This window comes from Chroicocephalus ridibundus, chromosome 2, assembly GCF_963924245.1.
Source record: "Chroicocephalus ridibundus chromosome 2, bChrRid1.1, whole genome shotgun sequence".
Classification (NCBI taxonomy): Eukaryota; Metazoa; Chordata; class Aves; order Charadriiformes; family Laridae; genus Chroicocephalus; species Chroicocephalus ridibundus.
In genome coordinates, this window is record NC_086285.1 from 849,552 (window position 1) to 872,856 (window position 23,305).

The 23,305-nt window shown below is 46.3% G+C and overlaps 1 protein-coding gene across 11 annotated transcripts in view; it reads left to right on the top strand.

Annotated features, from left to right (window-relative positions):
• MAP4 (microtubule associated protein 4) overlaps window positions 1-23,305 on the top strand; it is a 174,710-nt gene that overhangs the window by 40,611 nt on the left and 110,794 nt on the right. For all 11 annotated transcript variants that reach the window (XM_063324175.1, XM_063324182.1, XM_063324184.1 and 8 more), the window contains one exon: window positions 15,336-15,592. In XM_063324175.1, coding sequence (XP_063180245.1) covers window positions 15,355-15,592 — 238 coding nt within the window. In that variant the 5' untranslated portion in view covers window positions 15,336-15,354. The remainder of the gene's footprint in view (window positions 1-15,335; window positions 15,593-23,305) is intronic.

Below are 23,305 nucleotides of genomic sequence, written 5' to 3' on the forward strand. Positions count from 1 at the left end.
ATCACTCTTCCTCGTCTCAGCCTGACACTCCGAAAGCCTCCCAGCTCTGGCTTTTGTCCAGTTGTGGTGAGACTGATGGAAGGCCCTTTTCCTACGTCAGCCTCCTCCCTTCCAACCACCCTTCCTTGCCCAAAGACTTTTCTTTGGTTCCAGCTAAGCTTCTCCAAACACTTGGGGCTGGTTCAGGTGGACTTCCTTCCGTTTGTTGTCCTTCTAGGGTTCATTTGTGATTTGGACAGGAAGGAAGTCTCAATGATTTTTACCTTCAGTTCACGATTGTTCGCACTGGTCAGGTTTGGTAGCGTTCCTCAGCTCTCTGTGCTAAATCTTCTGGTGGTTGAAGTGGTTTTTACAGGGCTGGGGGCCTTTGCTGTCAAAGGGAGCTGTGCTCCTTCTCCAGTGGGATGTACCGTAGGGAAACTGCAAAATTCACTTCAGGCTTTTAGACACGTTTCAAGCAATTTAAGTCTCATTCCCAGGGATGTGATAGAGTTATTCTCTTGAGTGTCTGGAGTTTTCTGGCGCTGGGTTCTATGACCCAAACTAGGCTCTTCAAGGCCAGATAGCAGAAGAAGTTGCTGTCTTGGCTTTGCTCAGCTGTTAAGTGTACTGATAAAGAGCGTTGTAGGCTTCATCCCTGGAGTTCCCGTGCCGTCTCCTTCTGGAGCCGTTGCGTGTTGTTACTTCCCTACAGAAAAGACAAGAAGTTCTGTAAAAAGTATCTCCTCACCCTGAGCAGAGGAAGAACCTGAATTAAGACCAAAAGGGAATGTAACTGCTGGAAAACGGCAACTGGGACTCTGAAATATGAGTTAGCAACCAGTCTCACTGCGCAGTACAACTGTCCGTGGACCGGACTTCATACCGAGACCTTTGGAAGGAGCAAGGGCCAGTCTGTGCTGGGTAAATGCTACGTTCCAGAGACGTAATTCTTCTGGACGTGGTGATCCTTGAGTCCCAGGGTGTTATCTTAGGGAGCTGGAACAGCAACAGGTAAGTCCAGCCTTCTCAGGTGCATCAGCAACTCCGAACGCTTTCAGAGCAGTAACTGGGCCTATTTTGTGACTTCTCTTGTCTTCCCTAAAGCAATCTTTAGAGAACTTGTTCCCAAAGTGGGAATCCATGAACACATAAATAAAATGTGATGTGGTCATCTTTACTTAAGTTTGTAAAAAACAATGTTACAAGTTAGCGGAGATGATCTCATATCACCCACAAAAGGAGGATTTTTTTTTTATCCTTAAGGGAAGAAGTCTAGTAGTCCTAACTAGAGTTGGATAATAAATTAATAAAATATATTTATCCAGAGTGCCCTAAGAGTTCCGAATTATTATGTGGCTGTAGGTGATGTCTGCCTGTTGTGGTGCTTATGGGAAGATGCAGTATGGCAATAGTCTTGCCATGGGTGGCCAGTAACAGGTCAGCCACTCCCAGCTGATGGAGAGGCGTTGCGCATTTCCATTCTTCCCCTCCACATCCTAATCCTTTCCTGGGAAATAACTACAGGGAGAAAAATATAAGCCCTGAGACAAATTGAGCAAGAAAAAGCCTCTTTCACATGGCTCTTGCCCTCCTTCTGTTTCATGTGGCAGAAGTTTACTTCCTGCATCCTGGCCCGTGGCCACACGCGGCTGTGTGGGACTGGGAGGGTGGTGCTGTGGATGGGGAGCTCTCAACTGGGATCCGCAGCTCCTGCCCCACGGGACTGCTGTTGTCTCAGCCCCATCAGCTGGTCGAGACAACTCTGCTGGCAGTAGCTCACAAATGCCCAAATACTCTTACAAGCAACGACAACATTTGGAAGCTTTTTTCGATAGTGTTTTCTTTTATCTTAAAGCTGCATTTTCATACACCTTTCCATGCAGGAAGAAGGAGGTGAGAAGTAGTGAGGAACTAACGTCTGTCTTGCGTGTATATATATATATATATATACATATATATATATATATGAAACTCTTGCTTTTGGAGCTGGCCTTCCAGATTCGTTCTGTTTGACTTCGTAGTCTTGCAAGTCAGGCTTTTCCGACTCCACTGACTTCTGGCCTCGCACTGTGGACAAATTGAAGCAATTACAGACAAGTAGTAACTTGTGGGTCTTTGGAAGCAACAGGAGGAAGACCTGTGTATATTAATAAGTAGGATCAGCGTCTGCCTTTCCATTGCAGGACTAGTTGGGACTCCTAGAGCTAGCTTCATAGCAACCCCCCCCAGTAATTTTAACTCTTAAATCAAGAGCGAGAGAGTTACCTGAAAATTTGAATGAAGAAGATTGGCCATTGTGTATCAGAGATGCAAATTCTGGAATTATTCCTCAGGTTTTTTACATAGCCTTGTCTCGTTTCCATTCTTAGCAAAAGCCACTGCATGAATGAAATTCCGCGTCTACTGCAGGACCGCACTATTGTGTGCTCTCCACACCACTTTATGCTCTTGGTCTGGGACAGAAATGGATCTTTTGCAAAACTGTACGTGTGGCCGGGGAGGTTGGGGGGGTTGTTTTTGTTTGTTTTTAAAACTTGCCTTCAAGATACAAAATGGAAGTTCTTTGGGACTTGTTCTATTTATAGGCTTTTGATCATTGGCTTTGGAAGTCTGAACAGTGGTTTTCAAAGAATATCAGAATCCCAAAGCGGTTGAGATTTTTTTTGGGGACTTCCAGAGATAATCTAGTCCAACAGCCCTCTGCTTAAAGCGGGGGCCCCTGGGGCAGGCTGCCCAGGACCGTGCCCTGTCGGGTCTTGAATATCTCTTGAGAACAGAGAATCCCCAGCCTCTGAGCAACCTGCAGCTCTTCATCTCTTAGCCTGAAGTAACTATACCCATGGTGTTGGTTATATGGAAGATGATTGATTGATTGATTGATTTCTTTCTGATTTCCTTTATTCTCAGAACATCAATGTAAGGGGTGACCCAGGGGATTCCTGGCAGTCAGATATTTGCCAGGTGAGAAATGGTCTCCTCTTTAGCTGTCTCCATCTTTGATTTTAATGAAGTCAGTCACGTCATGTTCTTATTGATGCCTCCGAAGTCTCCGTCTTCTGTCATTGAAGAATGTTGTACGTACAGGCACCTGCACGTATGTGTGTATATATTTAGACAAAGTGCAAACAAGAATTCTTACTGGTGCTCTTTCATTTGGGTATTCCTTCTGCCTTGATCTTTGACAGAGCTCTAGCTCCAGCTAATTATTTTTATTTTGCATAAATGCTGAATGTAGACTTTATTTTTAAACTGCTTTTACTTAATTGAAAACAATGATAATAAGGGGCATATAGTGTGCATGTTACCTGCCACTAGGATACAGAGATTCCTCGAAGCATTGAAGTACCGGTATTTTATTTATCTATCTATTTATTTATTTTCCTCCACTAGTAACAGATCTGGCTACAGTGATCAGTTTGTGTAGAGGGCTTCCATAATAACTGGGAGCGATGCAATCTGTCCTCTCCAGGCAACTTTGCTCGGGCAGAATCGCCTTTCTTCTGTGGGAGAAGTGAAGGTTAAGTGGAAGGTAGTGGAACGTGCAGGAGAGTTCCTACCCTTGCAGGTGGTCTTTGGCCAGGAGCTCGGCTGCGTGGGTCACTGGTCTCCCTGCGTTTGGGAACAAATCCTTAGTGAGATGCATTAAACATCAAGAGTGGTCAGGCACTGGGACAGCCTGCCCAGGGAGGGGTTTGAGTCACCATCCCTAGAGGTATTTAAGAAACATCTAGATTTGGCACTTCAGGGCGTGCTCTAGTGGCAGAGATTGTAGGGTTGGGGTTTTTTTTGTGTGTGTATGGTTGGACTCGATGATCTCAAAGGTCCTTTCCAACCATGAAGATTCTATGGTTCTATGGGACACAGCAAATGACACTAAAATACCAGAGGCTTTGATTGCAGAGAGGTCTTGTGTTGTCATGCCCTGGATCACCAGAAACCTCTATTTTATTGAAATCTATGACGAGATCAATTCCTAATCTGAATTACAGCCGAGTTACGTGTCGGAGTGACCCAACTTCCTTATGGACAAAGATCACCATAAAAGCGTGTTCTTTTGAATGAGCAGTACAGAGCATTGAATTCCTCTTTGAAGAATCTATTGTAGATGCAAGTGCAAAGGTGGCAGGGTTGAGCGATGCCGTGATCTCTCCTTGCTAGCATAAGGCTAAAGTTTCTTAAAAAACCATCATCTTGGATCACAAGGCTTCTGCCCTGGAGAGGGTGGACCAGCCATGGAATCTCATCGTGTTTGTTACAGCTGTAAATGTATGTAGTCCTTCCACAAGGTATTTCAGTGTTGAGTAGCTGTCACAGTAGTTTTCTCTTGGCCAGCTCCAATGGAATTTTTATTTGCGTTTGAGAACTTTGGAGGTATCACTGCATAGCAGATAATGTCTCATCATTGTGTGGTGTTAGGCTGGGCAGCGAGCTCTCCAGAAAGACAAACCATACTGGTTTTCCTCAAGTTACAATTTGGCTATCCATACTTGAGAAAAGTAGACTTGAATTGTCCTTGTTGCCTTCTCCTGGTCCCTGGAGGGCCTTCTCCTGGTCCTGCAGCTTCTTTGGGAGGCTCTTTACCTTAAAGAAAAATGGTTTCTTTTTTGTTAAATCAAGTACAGATAATTTTAGGTAAGTGAGTGTCTACATTTACGAAGAGTGGCTATAAACTGAAATGTAGCTGTAGTAAACCTGAAAAATTTGGGACTGTCAGCTTGCAGGCTGGCTTTAATTATGGCTTTTGTGTTGACAGGGAGTAGGAGATCCACATGTGGAGAGAGGAGGTTATTTTCCAGCTTTCCTCTGGCTTGTTCAGGATTTCTGCTGGGTTATCTTTGTAGACTTTTATTGTTTGGTGAAATGTAGGCTCTCCAAGTTACGAACGTCTGGAAGGCGGGAAGAAAATAGAAGTTGGCTCAAATCTCCAGAAAATGGAGAGAATCTTTTTAGCGTTACTGAAGAGGCAGGAATTCCGTGAGACTGTCTGCTGCCTTGCTCTGCTCATTCACACGCAGTCTGAATAATTGAATATGAGGAAAACACGCCTCGTCGGCTTTATTATTGCTTTCTTAAGGCAAGGCTAGCTCATGAAAATGTTTCAAGCTTATGGAGCAGAAACGTTCATTAAAAAGGCTCATATGCAATTGTAGTTGTAGAAGCTGGGGATGTTTGCAGTACCAATTAACAGCAAAAATAATGTTTTACTTCAAACAGTGGAGAAATGGCTCGTATCTTAAGTAATGAAACCCTACAAATTGATGGGTGCTATTTAGAAATACTGAATAAACCCCAGAACTACGTAGACTTTTACAAGGCATCATGAAACTAAAATAACTGCACTTGAAGCCATCAACTTTGAAATTCCGAAGTTGGAATTTATAAAAGTTGAAGATATGGTATTAAAAAAAAAAAAAAGCCTTTGTCAGTTAGAGCTCGTTTTGTTCAAATGACTTTCCCTGTCGTAGTCTATTGGCCTCGCTGTGCCGGTTTCCGTTCTGCTCTGACAGTTGCTCTTTGTTTATTCAAAAATATGAACAAGCCCATGAAAGTGAATGGCTAATAGCACTAACGAAGCGCAGTTGGCATACGGACTGTGCTCACCACCCGTCCCCAGCATCTTCTGCGGAGTCACTGCAGTCACCTCCCGTTATCCCCGTCCTCGAGGACGGGGCCCTGCTGAGACCGTCACTGCTTCCCAGCTCGTCTTTGCACCCGCTGCCTGGAAAAGTTTGCTAACCTGCCTGGAAGAGACCTGTGGTGTTTTCCCTTGTGTCCGTATGGAGATGAATGTAGAGCTTCCACATCTCAGAGCTGTACTGCGAAGCGGGAAGCTGATGAACACCCGTAACGCAGTCATGCTTCCACTCGGTTGTCTTGTGGCTCTTGAGTTCATTGTCCTCCTTTGCCTGTCCCCTTCCACTTCCTCAGGCTTGTTTCCTTTTTTGACTTAGGCTTTTTTCCTTATCCAAAGTATGTATATACATATATATATATATATATATATATATATATATATATATATATATATCTGTGCGTTCCACCCAAGACTTTACCTTTCAGTACCTAAAGGGGGCCTACAGGAGAGATGGGGAGGGACTCTTTACGAGGGAGTGTAGCGATAGGACGAGGGGGAAGGGTTTTCCACTGACAGAGGGGAGATTGAGATGAGATCTGAGGAGGAAATTCTTGGCTGTGAGGGGGGTGAGCCCCTGGCCCAGGTTGCCCAGAGAAGCTGTGGCTGCCCCATCCCTGGAGGGGTTCAAGGGCAGGTTGGACGGGGCTTGGAGCAACCTGGGCTGGTGGGAGGTGTGCCTGCCCAGGGCAGGGGGTGCCACTGGGTGGGCTTTAAGGTTCTTCTAACCCAAACCGTTCATTGATTCTGTATTCATGCCTGCTCACAGGCTTGCTGTCCTCTCCCAGTGAAAGACCAGCAGTGCTTGGGACGCTCCTTTCTTTATCTGCTTGGATCTGTCTTGGCTCCTTGCATGCCTCATGTGCAAGTTCAGTTACCCAGGACCAAACAGGCTACAGAGAGCTTGGGAATCTCCGGGATTGTTTCAGCATGTGTGTGGTATCACTGGGAGCTCGTTTAACCTGTTCCGTTGTGTAGGCTTTTTCCTATAGGAAAAGAAGCTGAAGTGAGACTTGCAGCCCGAATCAGAAGCTGAGGGGAAATGTTATTAGTGACCTGGTAAGTGGAAGTAGTGAGATACCAGATGAGGAAGAGGAAATGATTCTGAGCAAACAGTGTTTTGAGGAAGCAATAGTGGCTGCAGCTCTGCCCCAGCTTTGAAATTCTGTTGACAGGCTGAATCACAACTTCGCTAAACCCGTCTAACGTGAGAAGTCAAAACATCGTGTTTGTTATCTCGAGTGTGGCCATAAACTGACTGTGGAATTGAACCCAGATTTGCATCAGGCCTTTGGAGCTATGTTGTGGTTATTGGCGTGTGGTTCAGTGGCACTGACTTCTGTATGAAAGCCCAGACTTCTCAGGGACACCTTGCCCTGTCCCCAGTCGTCTGCAGTACCCTCGTGTCTGTCACTCCTCTTCCCAGACGCTGCCTGCGTGATGGGGCTTGGTAATCCTGAGGGGAAATGCCTACGTTGTCCGTGTGTTTCTCCGTTGAGGCAATAATAGGAACTTTTTCCCCTTTGATTTAGTTGTGTGCTTTTTGATTTGTATCTACAGGAGCTTGGAGGTTCTGGGACTGGTTTAGTGTATTCTGTACACTTAAAATGAGCCAGAAAACTGCTGGAGAATTCATGCGGGGATGAGAGAAGGGAAACAACTCTACATGTGCTTTGTCTGTTGTAGCAATCCAGGCGTAAAACCAACAAACGCCCCAGATCTACCTTCTCTGTACTTGCCACTTCTTTTGTCCTTCATAAAAGAGGGAGGCAATTACTTAAGCTGTATAAATAATAGCTGGAAACTCTCTTGCTGTATTTATGTATGGTCTGAAGGAGAATGTGGTTTTGTATGACATGACTCTTACCGAAATCCTGATGTTGCTCAAAGTCCAAACATGCATTTGAAATAAGTAATAAGATACTGTATAAATATGATAAATATGTAGGCGATGCCTTACGTTGGCAGCCCATTAGCGCCACAAAGGTTGTCAGCATGAGTGGTGTGACGCGAGCTGGGAACTGCTCCCGGCTTCAGCTCGGAATCACGGAATTTTTCAGAGCTGGAAGGGACCTCTAGAGATCACCTCGTCCCACCCCCCTGCTAGAGCAGGACTGCCCAGAGCACGTCACTCAGGGCTGCGTCCAGGCGGGGCTTGAAAGTCTCCAGAGAAGGGGACTCCACACCCTCCCTGGGCAGCCTGTCCCAGGGCTCTGTCGCCCTCACCGTAAAGAAGTTTTTTTCCTCATATTTGATGGGAACTTCCTGTGTTCCAGCTTGTGCCCGTTACGCCTCGTCCTGTCACTGGGAACCACTGAAGAGTCTGGCTCCATCCTCCTTAAACCCACCCTTCAGATACTTGTCAACATTAATAAGGTCTCCCCTCAGCCTTCTCTTCTCCAGGCTGAAGAGTCCCAGCTCTCTCAGCCTTCCCTCATCAGGGAGATGCTCCAGTCCCTCCATCATCTTCGTTGCCCTCCGCTGGACTCTCTCCAGCAGTTCCCCGTCCCTCTTGAACTGGGGAGCCCGGAACTGGACACGTAGGAGTACACAGCCCGTAGGAGTTATGAGAACGCTGCCCACTGCCCGCCGGTTTAAACAACTGCTCAGTGTAAAATTGGTGTTTGATTTTCCTTTTTATGGAAATACTTATAGTCTTCCACTTACCCAGTGGTACGATGGTGCATGTGGTGTCTAGCAGGTCTTGAGTTATCGGGACTGGACGGCCTTCCCTCCCCTGGTGAGATGGGAGCTGGACATCACTGCATTTTGGGGAAAGTAATTCCGGAATGTAAGCCTAGAATTCAGGACTTTGAAGGACATTTTGAAGCTGTTGCATTGGTTTTTCTAGCAAGTGAGTTGAACACGAATATATGTGTTATTGGAAAGAGTTTATTAAAGATCCCTTGACCTGTTTATTAAAGATCCCTTGACCTGCATCTCGCTACCTCTAAATAGAAGCTTCCAGTAATTTGAATGGTTTCCTGCAAGTCGGAACATCCATTAAAATAAAACTGAGATCTTATCATCTTTAACTTTTTAAAAAAATTAATCCTACTGATTCAGACTGTGCCAAAAAAAGAAATCATAAAAAATTAAATTGGGTCATAGATTTGTTGTGCCCAGCCATGGAATGTAAAAGTACTTGATTCGCTGTTGTGTCCTCTCCTTTTGAAAGATAGATGCAGACGTCCCTTTCGTGGCAGACTCCCTTCAGGATGCTGCGGAGGAGGATGACTTAGCACATATCTGCTCCCTGCTGTCCTCTTTTCTTACGCCTCACTGGCCACTGCTAAGTGCTGATGAGAGCCTCGGCTAAGAAAAGCAAGCTGACTTACGGCAGGAGAAATGGGAATTATGGCTGAGTTGTCCCTGTTTCTTCCAGTCGGGGATTCTGTTCTGTATGTAGCTAGGAGCTAATTTTAAAGGAGCAAGTGGATCTGATGCCATAATATACCGGCCTCTGCTAAACCTGTGCCTCAGATTTAAACAGACAAAAAGCAAGGGAATGTTGCTTCGTTTCTTTTTCCTCTTAGGTGTGCTGCTTCTGTGAGTAAATGTCTGTTACCTCTTTGGCATAAAGGGTGCCCAAACTTCCCTTTGGGGGAGAATCTCTAGTTAATAGTAGCAGGGATGCAGCCACTAACCATCCAAATCGGTGTTAAGGGGAAGAGCGGAGGCTGAGTACAGCTCCCGTGGTCCAGGACAGACGTGTACGTACGGGACGCCAGGGCGGGTGAGTGCCAAAAATCTGGGGGAAGTCAGGCAATGCCTTATGCCAAGCATGATTCTGTTTAAACAGTTTATAAGTTTTCAAATATCTTTTTTTTTTTTTTGTGGGCAGCATCCCCTGCCCCCACTTGCCCACTCTTCCCTTTCTCCACTTTCAGACGAGATGTGCGAAATCTGGGTCAGACTGATCCTAACTTTAAACTCAAAGGCGGTGCGTGCCCAGAGGCATGTACACAACAGCGCCGTGAAGGAAGCTACAAAATGGAAAGACAGAGTTCAGGAAATAGATTCCACTCTTGCCTCCATGGGAAGCTGGAGGCAGTGGCTTTGTGCACGTTGTTTGTATCGCGTCTGCTTTCCGAGCGTTGCCTGGATGAGGTGGTATTTCTTGAAAGTTATTCCACTGGGTCATTTAAAGTAAAACTTGGGCAAGGAAGGGCCTCTTCTTTGGGACCTCTAGGCTGTTGTGAGTCTGGGACTCTCTAAACTGGTTTGCAGAGCACCGGTTCCGTGTATATTAGCAAACTTCAACCTCGTGGATGTGGTGAAACATCAAATAAGATGGTGGGAACACCCAGAAAGGAGCTCATTTTGAAAGGGAGAGACTGATGGAGTCGAGTAAATAGTAGGGGCTCTCTGGAACAAGATGCCAGGACGGGGGGATATGGGTGAGAGATTAAAATAACTCCTCTCTGTCTTGCAGATGAGCTCACAAGAAGATGGATTTTATTTATCAAAACGAACAGGTTACTCACTGGGTACACAAAGATTCTGAGCATAAAAAAGAACAGATGGGGCAAATACTGGGTGTAACGGATCAGCTGTTGCTGGAACATGAAGAGGTCTAAACAATTCTTTTTCTCTTTTTTTTTTTTTTTTTTAAGAAAAAAAGAAGTGTGAATTAAGGGAATATGATTTATTTGCTGTGGCATAATTTGAAGATTTCCTGTAACGGGGTGAGGAATGTCTAGCTACAGGAAAAATCTTTTCCTTGTCTGTAGTACAGCTGTCGCTGTGGGACTGATAACGCGATGGTCTGCTCCTTCCCACACCTTTCCTCCGAGCAAAATCCTTACTCACCTGGGCGTTCTCCAGGGAGGACTTGACTGTCCTCCGAGGCTCTTCCAGAGATAGGAATCTTGAGGCAGGCAGGTCGGTGTTACACCCTCGCTGCTGCTACTCCCTCTGCTGTGTGACAAACGAGGGCCTCGGCAGCTGTCTCGCAGCTGAAGAATTATTTACTACCTTCTTAAAATGCTGCCTTCTGAAACCTCAGTCATTCCCTCAGTTTTGCCCTTTCATCTTAATGTCAGGTTTCGTATTCTTTGTACTCTGTGAGTGGCTGATTTGCGTAGCTACGTAGCGCGCCGTGCGTTAAGGTACATCTTGGTGAAGATTCTTCCAACGCGTCCCGTGCGTAGTGAACTTCGTTCCAAATGAATGAAAATGGTATCGGAAGCGTCTGTCTTGCGAAGCTGGTCAGCACATGAATGTGCTTCAGATTTGCTTTCTGCCCTTTGGCAGAACCCGTGCAATATACTTATTTTCCTTTTGCCTTGATTAACTCTATAAGCCCTAGTTCAAACCGGGAATCTGGGAATTAGGAGAGTTTGGCTGCTCTAACACCAGAGATGGAAAGCAGAGAAATCGTTTCTCATTCAGTTTTCGTGGTGTTCTGGCCATTCGCTGACCCTGCCTGGGCTGTAGAAGGCTTCCCGGAGCCAGCGTGGTGCTTTGGGTTAGGGCAGCCCCTTATTTGCCGGGCGCTTTTACGTGCCTGAGATACCAGTTCTGTATTTGCTACAAAAATGCAAAATGGCTTTTATTAGTTACGCTGATTTATTTTTTTTATACATAGTTTCTGCATTCCCTATTAAGTTAAATATGGACTAGGAAATGTCCTGCTGATAAGTCTGCATAACCTCATTATTATTTTTCCCCAGAAACTGGATTGCTTTAGTGTCCCAGTTCCTATGTAGGTCTGCAATGGCGACATTGTCAATGCTATTTTATGGCAACTGTTTCATAAAGTGCCACCACATTCATGTGGACCAAAAAAAAGCATGATATGAATCCATCCATCAGTTGCTTGGGGTGGAATATTCATGTTTTGGAGGCTGATCTGGGTGGGATTAGCCTTGATTTGGGTTTAAGAATTCCTAACTGCTTCCCTACCCCCACTCACATGGCACCTCCTGCTGCCCCTGGGGCTCCAGAGGCATTTGCTCCACTAATTGAAGTGCACTTTAGAGGAAAAGTGACTGCAGCTTTGGAGTCCTCAAAACAAGAAGGACATGGAGCTGTTGGAGCGGGGCCAGAGGAGGCCCCGGAGATGCTGGGAGGGCTGGAGCCCCTCTGCTGTGGGGACAGGCTGAGAGAGCTGGGGGGGTTCAGCCTGGAGAAGAGAAGGCTCCGGGGAGACCTTCCAGCCCCTTCCAGTCCCTCGAGGGGCTCCAGGAAAGCTGGGGAGGGACTCTGGATCAGGGAGGGGAGCCATGGGACGAGGGGGAAGGGTTTTCCACTGACAGAGGGGAGATTGAGATGAGATGTGAGGCAGAAATTCCTGGCTGTGAAGGGGGTGAGCCCCTGGCCCAGGTTGCCCAGAGAAGCTGTGGCTGCCCCATCCCTGGAGGGGTTCAAGGGCAGGTTGGACGGGGCTTGGAGCAACCTGGGCTGGTGGGAGGTGTCCCTGCCCAGGGCAGGGGGTTTGGAACGAGATGGTCTTTAAGGTCCCTTCCCACCCAAACCATTCAATGATTCTCTGAATATCTTGGTAGAACAAGGACTAAATAATTTCTGGGCCATCTGAATACTGCTTATAAGCTTGCTCTGACTCCAAACCAATGATGATGGCCACGCGTGTTCCCGTGTGCTCTGGTGTTGGCTGTGGATGGTTACTGGGTTAGGATTATGCAGGGGAGGGGATGCTAAATGTTAAAGGTCTCTCTATAAAGTAGTTGGGTAATAGTTTCCATTAGAGTGGGAGGATGGCGATGACTTGCTATTTGGGCAGACCCTAAATTAAGCTGTCAAGAGGAAATGCTCCTAAAAGGCCACTGGTGTTCCTGAAACTAAAATAGCAGGAATGTTTAATCTGAAGTCAACGTGTGAAAATTGTGAGCTGATAGTTCAGTTTACGGACTGTAATCTACCGCTAACAAGCGTTTGGAGCGAGGTTAAAAAGAGAGGTTTTCCTAAATGCCACTTATATAAAGCTTCAGGTTCTTGATGGGTGAACCTTGCTGCGCTGGCGCAGAACCAAATGCGACGCTACGAACATGAGGGACTTGACATCTGCAAAGTCTGATTCAGCCCGACCCCGCATGCCTGCTGTGGAGAACAGGAGTTAAGTTTTTGTTTTGGCGCCTTGTGTGTTCCCTCCAGCCTTTGCCTCCTTATTCCCCGAGTTATCGGATGTTCTGTAGCTATTTTCTGACCACAGTCTTGATTCTTGCATTTCCTCGTAGCATCATGAAGCGGCTTGTCGAAAATCTTAAATATCTTTTTTCTTCCTTATGCTAAATGACATTTTCTGAAGAAGAGGATGGCATGTTCATAGCTCCATATTTTATTATTTTTTTTTTTGCGATTGACTGACCTGAAAGCCATCCTTTCACTTTCAAGTTGAAAGCAAGGGAGAACGTGGTTGGAAGAAGTGGCTAAGAGCCCCATTTCTTCCTTTGAAGGGACCGTCCAATGCAAAGATAGAACTTCTGGAAGTGACATATTTCTGATCTAGTTGAAGATGTCCCTGCTCACTGCCGGGGGGTTGGACTAGATGACCTTTCAAGGTGCCTTCCAACCCAACACATTCTAGGATTCTATGAACTCAGAGATGTGTGATGCCATCAGTTGTGTGCAGGCCCGTAAACCGGGTGGGGGTAAGACGGTGAAAATATTGTTGGTTCGGAACTCCATGCGAAAGAAAGCCTGAACTTTTTCAACAAGACTCTTTCACTTTAAGTATAAAGATGGCTTTTTAAATAGCAATAATTCATTCAACTGTGACCCTGCACAAAGGGTTAAGAGCTCTGGCCCTTTCACCTCTAGATTTCCATTAAGTGGTAATTCTTCAGGGCCTTTATCTAAACCAACAAAAACTGCAGTTGCTGCTTGAAGCCTGATCTGGCTTGAAGTCTGACCTTTTATTGTTAAAGTTAAAAAAAAAAAAAAAAAAAGAACAGATTTAACTGAATTTGTTTCCATAATATACTTGCATGCAATTGCATAAACAACACTATCAGTGTGACACCATTGTTTATAAAGAATGTGAAATATATTGCCCTACACAGGCTCGAGCCTGTAGGTATGTGTCAGTGGCCGTATTCTGCTGACGGGGAATTTCCTGTGGTTCAAGGAGTAGGAGCCTTTGTGTTTTTGGAACAAGAGGGGCTGTGTTCCGCCGGCACCATGTAAGTCAGTGACCCTGGACCGCTGCACAGTGGCCGCGCGGGTCAGCCCTTCGTTAACCGACACACACAAATACCCATTGTGTATTCTCATGAGTGTCTCTGCCTTTCTACGTATGCAGTTCTGTAGCTTCAGCTCTTATTTATTTTTTTTTAACTAACGTGGCTTGGTGGTTCTTGTCCAACGTAGTGAGAATTGGTTGTACAATGATGAATCCTTCGTGTCTCTCTGGATGAGTTTGTTGTTGGAACTCTGAACTTGTTGCTTCCACATCCTTGTTCTCTGCTGATTCTCAACCAAGCACTTCTGCGTCGGCTTGCCAGGCTCCGAAAACAGAGTCCGTCTTTCACTAACAGGGCGAGCTTCCGCACAGGTTGTGCGTCTAATAGTGAGTGTGATACAGATCGGCATCAAATTTTGTGCTTCCAAACACAGACCAAAATTAAAGGAGGTTGAGCTACCGTGGTAGGAGTTGTAAGTATGCCAGTTTAGATGCTAACAGCCTCTTATGGTTTTGGCTCTTACGGTTTGTACCAAACAACTTCTGCACGTGGCTCAAAAGGTGTGACCAGAGCTTGCGAGCTCTCTGCTGTCTCGGTGGCGTCGTGCGTTCAGAACACTGGCGCTGCCCGCAAAGTTCCGGAAAGGCGCCTTCTGTCAATCGGGAGCGGTGGGTTTTTGCTCCTATAAATCCACTTCAGTATTTGTTGGCCGTCGTTCCTAATAATAACAACTTCAAAAGGACGAAACGTGGGGAAAAAAATATAAATAACTGTTTGTGGGTGTATTTGTTATGCCAACCCAAAAGCTTTAGCTGCAAAACAGATGAATCACTTCAGGTACGTTTTCTCTGTAGGACCAGGAAGTTAAATTGAATGCGGAGATACAGATTGGGGAGGAAAAGATAAATGGTGATTCTTTCTACTTTGTTTCCAATTTATAGCTTTATATGTAACGTGTACGTGTGCACTTTACTATGTATTTTCATGTAAGTGTTATTAAAACTTCACCTTCCAGCACAAATCCCGGGGCTGGCGTGGGTATTAGCGAGGTTCGCTGAGGACATAAACATGCCACAGGACGCTGTCAAAGGATGAAAAGCATCGCTGAAGTATCCATCAGAGATTATGTAAAATCCTAATCTCCATAGGGGAGCCTGGGTGGAGTCCAGCCCAAGAACTAAATTCGCTTGCGTCATTTATCTTTCTGCTGCTGAGGATATGTAATTAACTCCCAGATCTAGGGCAAGGCAGAAATCAATGTAAGGTTGTGTTTATGCTGGCCAGGTACTGGCTTTTTTCCTTTTTTTTTTTTTTTTTTTCTTAAGGTTCTGATAAAACATCACATGAAATGTAATGTTCATGCAGCAAAACCTGATTTCGATGATCTAGCCGGTTGTTTCTCTACTGGTGTGGGGGTTCTGTAAACATCTGGGAATTATTGAGCAAGAAAGCAAATATTTCTTACGGTGTTATGGCACAGGAGGCACACGGTTACCAACATCAAACTCTGCACAAACTTAAAAGGTCTCTTACTAAAATGTTTCTTTCCTTTTCTTCTTCCCCGCATCACTTTCCAGGTTGCAGAGGTGCTAAAGCATGGCTGACTTGGATCACAACCTCAGTCTTGCGGATGCTCTGTCAGAGCCGCCCCCCGAGATTGAGGAAGAAGTGAAAAGGGACTTCATTGCCACGCTGGAAGCAGAGAAGTTTGATGATGTGGTTGGAGAAACAGTAGATAAAACAGACTATGTTCCTCTGCTGGATGACGACGATGCAAAACCCGGGAGCCAGGAACCAAAAAGCAAACCCCATGCAGACGGTATTCAGGGGGAACGTAAGTGTCTAAAGCACAAGACCAAAAAGCTGCATCACTTAAACCTCACAGAACGCTTTTGCTTATTGTAATGCTCCTGGGCCTGCTAAACCGGGGCTCTTACACGGCGCTGGGTTTAGTTGGAACAGTTTATTTTAAAAGCGAAGCTTGAGATCAAATCCCGTTTCTTGTTTTTTCTACTCTACCTTCTGTTCGGTTCTTCAGCCTCTCAAATAAGGTATCGTTACTAGTCCACAGAAGACGTTATTCTTGATGTTTAATGTTTTGTGGGCTGCCTTGGGCTTCTCAGAGGAAGCACGGTCCAAAGTGTGTGACTGCTGTGCTTACACATACAGCGCTTCCCGTCTCAAAATGTTAGAACTGTGTAAGATTTGGTAACCACCAAATTTGCTCGTGGCAAATCCAAGCTGTAGAGAGCGATGACTTGGTGGTGCTGGTGAGGTCGGCAGGTCGGCATCTTCATAAAGTCCACGCCGTTTATGAGCTGCAGACTCGAATGTTCAGTAGCTGAAGCTTTGTTTCTCCATCGAGCCGAGGGTTTACTTATTTTGATTTCTGGCTGCGCGTATGCTATGCGCATATATAGTAATATGCGGTGCCGTCCCGGCTGGTTATGACCATTTACTAGCCCAGTTAATATTTATTAGTGTTAATAACTTTATCAGAAACTAGTTAGGAAAAGGAGAGGTTTAAACAGATACTTGCTTCCCTAGCTGGGTAAAAAGGAAAACAGGGAGACTTGGGGGTCATCCATTAGGCTTCTTTCTTAGTAAGCAATTTAAATTCTTTGTATCTTTGCCTCTGCGGTGTTTCTGTCCCCCCCACCCCCCCAGCCAAGTGGGGTTCATCACCCGTGACGAGTAGTGCCTTCGTTATTGTTTTACATATTTTTTGGCCTCGATCTATGCTATGTAAAAGAAGAAAACATTTGCTCCTAGGCAGGTAAGCTGGTGGCTTCTTTCAGAAGAAAGTTTTTCTTTTTTTTTTTTTTTGCCCTAATCTTGCTGCTCGTCGATGTGGATGGAAGTGGGATGGGCAGAAGAACTGCAATGGTCGCCCATCGGGACCTCCATGACTACAGAATGGGAATTAGCCGACGGGGATTTCTGCTTTAAGGCACCGCTTTGCATTATTTAGAAGTGTATCAGGTGGCTCGTAATATAGAAAAATGTAATTTTAAATTTTCCATAGTAATATAGTTCGTTAAATAGTAACAAACGAGCAGAAAGGATGGAACTGGGCAAAGAGACTGTAAAACTTTGAGCTTTGGTCAATTCAGCTGTGTATTATTGTATTCCATTATAGCGCCTCTAGTAGTAGGTGGTTTATATTTTTAGCATTGCAGAAGTGAGACTAACAGAGAAACACGAAGATTTGTTAACACTTTTACATATGGTTTAAGGGTGTTTTAAAATAATGCTTTGTTGTAGAAGTTGCAGATTCTAAACCAGCTCAGCACCAGAATTTCTCGGTGTTAAAATCATTATATAATACTGTTTTAAAATACACGTTCCTTAAGTTGTGTCCTCCCAGACACGTATCCCTTGAACATTACCATCCTCACTCAGTATTCCAAATAACTTCAGATTCTTGAAGCAGATACACCAAGGCCTTTTGGGTTTGCGCAGTAACGGAAACTGGCTGAACTGCCCGGGGAGAAAACTGCCGGTTTTTGTGTGCGAGGCCAAGGCAGAGAAATTGGGGTATGAACACAGGTTACCTGTGGGACAGACTCTTCTCTTCATCTGCAAATGTGCTCTGGCAGCCCAGAACCCCCCCGCAGCCTGGGCTGCATCCCCAGCAGCGTGGGCAGGGGGGCGAGGGGCGGATTCTGCCCCTCTGCTCCGCTCTGGGGAGACCCCCCTGCAGCGCTGCCTCCAGCGCTGGGGCCTCAGCACAGGAGAGACACGGAGCTGTTGGAGCAGGGCCAGAGGAGGCCCCGGAGCTGCTGGGAGGGCTGGAGCCCCTCTGCTGTGGGGACAGGCTGAGAGAGCTGGGGGGGTTCAGCCTGGAGAAGAGAAGGCTCCGGGGAGACCTTGGAGCCCCTTCCAGTCCCTCAAGGGGCTCCAGGAAAGCTGGGGAGGGACTCTGGAGCAGGGAGGGGAGCCGTGGGACGAGGGGGAAGGGTTTTCCACTGACAGAGGGGAGACTGAGATGAGATGTGAGGCAGAAATTGTTGGCTGTGAGGGGGGTGAGCCCCTGGCCCAGGTTGCCCCGAGAAGCTGTGGCTGCCCCATCCCTGGAGGGGTTCAAGGGCAGGTTGGACGGGGCTTGGAGCCACCTGGGCTGGTGGGAGGTGTCCCTGCCCAGGGCAGGGGGTGGGACTGTGTGGTCTTTAAGGTCCTTTCCCACCCAGACCTTTCTATGATCTCTTGACTCTTCTGACCCCCTTCCCCTCCTCAGTGCCTTCCCCCGCTGTACAACCGGTTGTTTGCTTGAGCAGAACTTGTTTCCCTCCTACATGGCAAGGGGAGGGGATGCAGTTTCTTGTTCATGGCTTGGAGATCTGTTTTTCCCTTTTTTGGGATAGCTGGAGAACGGTTATGAGCGTTATCTAAATCTTTGGCAAGATGAAAACAAGACCCTAAGCGAAGACATGGGAGAGCTTGCTTGCCTTGAGTGGATAAAATAATGTTTTTCGGGTTTTCCCACCTTGTATCGGGAGGGGAAGGACTATCAAACTCTGCGGTTTAAAACTGTTGGGATTTGATCCTGTTTTGTCTTATTTGTCTAATCTGGTTTTCCCTGGAGCGTAAGGAATACCTCTTTCTTCCATGAGATTTTCTTCAATGTTTAGAACTATTTTAAAAAAAAACATGGTAAAGCTTCATATACTTGCTTTTATCGAGGCTATAAACGAGCCTGAGTGAGATATTACAAGGTCCTAATTGGGGGTGTTAGGTGTTGTTCTAGTGCAGTGCTTTGAGTATCACGTGAAGTTCTTGGGGGGGGGGGGGGGGGACGGGGGCTGCTATGTGAAAGACAGCAGGAGTTCTACATCCCCAGCTCCAAATAACGACTGCAAATAGCTTTGTTTTCCTGAGGGAGAAGAGTAGCTTTCATGGATCAGGCTCCTCAGCCCCCGCTTGTTAATTTATTTATGTTAAAAGGCACAAATGTGTTCAGACAGCACGGTCTCTGCTCCTGAGACTTGTCTTTCCCCAGTCAGAAGAGGTTTAATCATACGTCCTGTCGGGCTCTAGCTATTCCATCTCTGCTCCAGGTTTTTCTTTCAATTTTTTTCCTAAACCCAGGAGCCAGATTAGACAAGTTTAAGGATGAGATGGGCCCCCATCGCGGACCTGGGTGAACCGTGTGAGTACAGAGAGATGGAGAAGAGGAGGGAGACGCCACGAGCAGTTGTATATAGTCACCCGCAAATTTGTCCTAGAATAAAGCTCTAATAACAGTTAACTTTTAAACAGTTAACTTTTAAAACATCATTGGGAAGGCATAGTTTAAGCAGAAGGGGTTTTACTCTTTCTAGCACCTGGCTGGACATTGTAATTTGGCAAATTCTGGGGTAATCCTCTTATGGCACTGGGCTTTACGTAACGCTGAAGGATCGCTTTGGGGGTGTGCTACGCTGTTTGCAGCCAGCTTTCCTTCGCGGCTCCAAGGAGTTTTAGAGGGTCCTGTGGAGCTTCCACTTGAAGCCTTGGCGGTTTTCGTGGGGGTGCTCGTGTGAAACAGGAACACGCGTCCTGAAGTGCAAAGGCAAAGGTGTTTGGGTGGGAGCAAGTTCCAACTGGAAGGAAAATACTGTGTTTTTGTATTAGCTTGCAGCAGGCAGCAGCGCTCCTGGTGAAGCGTTTTACTTCGAGTGAGGACCGATATTGCTTCTGAAATGTTTGGTTGTGTTCCTGTTGAGGAGTTGCGTACAAGGCTGGGTCTGTGTCACGGCTGTTTGTGGCCTTGTGCACAACAACCGCATGTTTTGCATTCTTGCCCTTGCTCTGTTCACAAACTTGGTGGTGTGTCTTAACTTTGTATATGTTTTTTTTTTAATAGGGAAACAAATACTGAGCGCCATGTAAGTGGTCAAGTTCTTTTAATTTGCAATGGGCAGTGGCTTTGGGGCTTTTTTCCAAGCACAAGTGTCACCACGAGATGGCTCTGTGTGATGCTGCTGGACGGACACTGCTGCACAGCGGAGCGGGCCATGTCCCCTGGTACGGACACAAAACAGCTCCAGAGCAGGCCACCCTCCCCTGGTATGGACCCAAAATGCAGCACCAGAGCCTGAAACCCGAAAAATCCCCATTTCCCTTTCCTTTTACTCTCTTTTCTGCACTAGGAGTAAGCGCCTTTCTTGCAGAAAGGAGCAGGCTTTGTTTTTGCAAAAGAAAGTTTAAACACTCTGTTACGTGAAACTGAGGATGGAGAATGCTCCATACACCCCGAAGTTTCAGAGGGATTAAAAGTCAACAAATGATGTTGATATGTGCGTTTTTATCTCTTAGACTATATTAATGTTCTCCCTCTCCAGGTCTGTCCATCCCCATTCCTCCCCCGAAGTCGTTAAAGCTTCTGGTCAGTACAAATCCTTATATTGTTGTTCTGTATGAAAACAAGTATTGAGCGCGATCCGAGTGCCCTCTCGGATCCGTTGGGCACTTGCAAAATAAATGTTAAAAGCCGTTCAAAGGGCTGCAGGTGACACCCCGCTGTGCGCTCCTGAACTGTGTGCGGTTTGTGTGCGTTGCCCCGGATTTCAGCCCCTTTCCCAGAATTTTGGGGCCCAGCGGCAGAAAATTCAGGCTCATTTCAGCACGGAACCTTCTACCTGTCCCCGGGGAGCACATTTCAGTGCGAGGGTGGGGATTTGTGTGTTTTGTTTAAAATGAAGATTATATTGTCAAGCTGCCTGGGTCTTGGCTTGAGTTGCTTAACTACGTAATATACCTCTGTTTTCTTAAGGAGGAAGGAGTGCCTTAAGTATAGTCTTGATAAGCCAAAGCGTTCTTGAAACTTTTCCCCTGTTTTATGAACTAAAGCGGTGAAATTAATCTAGTTCTTGCCGTTCACAAGGCAAAACGTAATCTTTTTCTAGCTCAGCTGCTTTACAGTGACTTAGCGTCACTCGGGTGAAATTTGTGCTCAATTCGTGAACTTCACTTGGGCTTCTCTCCCCTCTTGGATTCAGTTCCGTGAGCAGAGAAGGTGATTAAACCCTGAAGTTTCAGTTTTCTTGGTTTGGAAGGAGAGAGGTGAGGCTGGGGTGGTGGAAGTGAGTATGGTAGGTCTCCTTGTCCTGCTCCTGGACACCAGCCCTCCCGGTCCAGCCGTGCTTCTCTTGGTGCCATCTGACAGTACGTGTGTGCTCCTGAAAGCCCTGGCATCCCCCAAACACAAACCCGAGCGAGCTTTGGCTTCCGTTTAAATTCAAATTCTCTTTAATTCTCATGGTGAGAAAGAGAAGCTTAAAAATGGGAACCAAGGGTTTATGTCATATTGGAATGCCAGAGGGCGAGGAAAGCTCTGAGCCTTTTTTTTTGGTGACTGAGAGATGAGCTTGTCTGCTCCTCAGAAGCCATTTTGAGACAGAATATTTGGATATATGAACTGAAATAGCGTAAGATACTCGTGTAAGAGTTCCCAGCTAGCTTTGACTGTATGGCACTCTGTTCATCGCCATTTTTGCCCTCTCTTATGGTGGTTTTTTTGGGTCTAAGCTCTCTGACAAAGTTGCGTTCGACCAAGTCTGCACACAGAGATGTGTGTGATGGGGTGATAAAACACGCAAAATTACTGTTGTCCCCAACTCGCCCACCCTGGCCTGCCCAGAGCTCTCTTTTTCCCTTTACCCTCCGCTATCCCACGCCTGCGACGGAACAGGCTGCGGGTCCGGTGGTGGGAACGTGCTGGGTGGTGGTTCCCGTTCTGTGCGCGCTGTGCCAAGCTCCTGCCGGAGATTAGCGGGGGGGGGGGTTATATTGGCACTGTCCATTTGCTCGAGATTATAGGTTTAAGCGAATGCTGCCTTAAATTTGTTTATATAAAAACAATCCTTTGATCCATGGGCCAGATGCAAATACTCTCTTGTGATTCTGATGAGGATTATGTAGTTACAACATCTTGACATGTTTTTTGGTTTTGTGCAATTTAGAATATGAGGGGAGGGGACCGGGCCCTGGGAAGATTGCTGGGTGCTTTCACACTTGCGCTCGAGCTAACTAAAGTAAGTTTGATTTGCTCCAAAGGAGCTGACTTTCAGAGGCATAGGAATAAAAGCTACTAATGCTGAGCGGAGTTGTTTGATTTGACCTGATTTTTCTCAAAGCTTGTCTTCCAAAGTGCTAAAACTGGAAAGGAAAGCATTTTACCCGCTTTCCGTGGTTCCCAGGAAGGGCAGACGGCAGGACAAGGCATTCCTGATTCTTCTGCTCGTTTGGGAACCCACTGTTGAGCCTAAAATCTTCTTCAGAAGGTACCTCCAGGAGATACCCGGGCTGGTTACGTGTTTGATTTGGAGAGCCCTTGGCGTGCCTGAGCAGTGATGCGCGTCTGTGTCCCGCTTATCCCTGTGTGTTTGCAGAGCTTTCTGAGAAGGTTAAAAGCTGGTGCCTGTAGGAGACCTGCTGGCAGGTTCCTCTGCCCATCTGGTACCTGGAGTCTTTTGGATCCCTTTCCCCCCCGGTGCCTCTGACAGCGGCGAAGCAGAGCCTGCTCCCGCTGCCCAGCGTGTCGAGAGGGACGGGAATGCCGCAAGGGCTTTAACTTGTTTTTTTTTCCCTGAATTCCTGCGCCGTTGAAGCAATTGTAGGATTTTCAGTACATATGCCTTACCATTTCTTTCCAGATGAGTGAACGTAGAGGGACTGGATAAGATGAAGGTTCTCTGGTGGAACGTGTGTTTGTAGTCTAGAAGCTGCGTGGACTTGAGAGCCCAATGAACTCTGTGGAAGGTTAGGCCAGAAACACAGCTGGCTTTGAGCTCTCCTTGTTTTCATCTCCCATAGCGTTTGGTAGGCTTGACTAAGATTTTGGTAGGTTTTTTTGTTTTGTTTGAAGTTTGCAGAGCCCTTGGTAGGGGAGGGTGGGGCGTCCTTGGCTTTTCTTTTTCACAGAAGGCACTTGGCTTGGAGCACTTTGCCAACTGGGAGATCGGGCTCTAAATGAAACGTTTCTACGGATGAAGTGTTTATTTTCTGAATAGCTGAAATGCACTGAGTTACCAGCAGCGCTGAGTGGACGATACGCAGCGCAAAGCCGACCTCGAGTGCGCACAAACTGCTCGTTCCTAGTGCTACCAGACCACTCGTACAGATGAACGTTACTGGCAACCCGAAGCCAGTGCTCAAAGGATCCGCCCAGACTTGCAGACCGAATCTGTAGTGTTTGGCCATAGTGGTGCTCAAGTTGAGTCCTGTTTTTTTTTTTTTTAATGCATGAATAATGGTGGTGGCCTCAAGACCAGACTGTGAAACATTTCAACAGCTGTCTTGTCTGCGCAGGGTGTAATGATCAGGTTCGGATGAAACTGAAAGCAATATGTGATCATTTTGTCCAATTTGAAACAGAACTTGCGGTCAAGTTTTCCATTACAGTTTAAACACTGTGAAGAATAAACACAAGAAGAAACAGGAGTTTGTGGGTTGTGGTAGTGAGGGTTGTTATTTACTTTCCCCACCACTGAAAGATTGTTTTTTTGACACAGTTCGCAGGGGTGAAGACTGGAGAAGACTTGCAAAACCCTCTGTTACAGTGGCA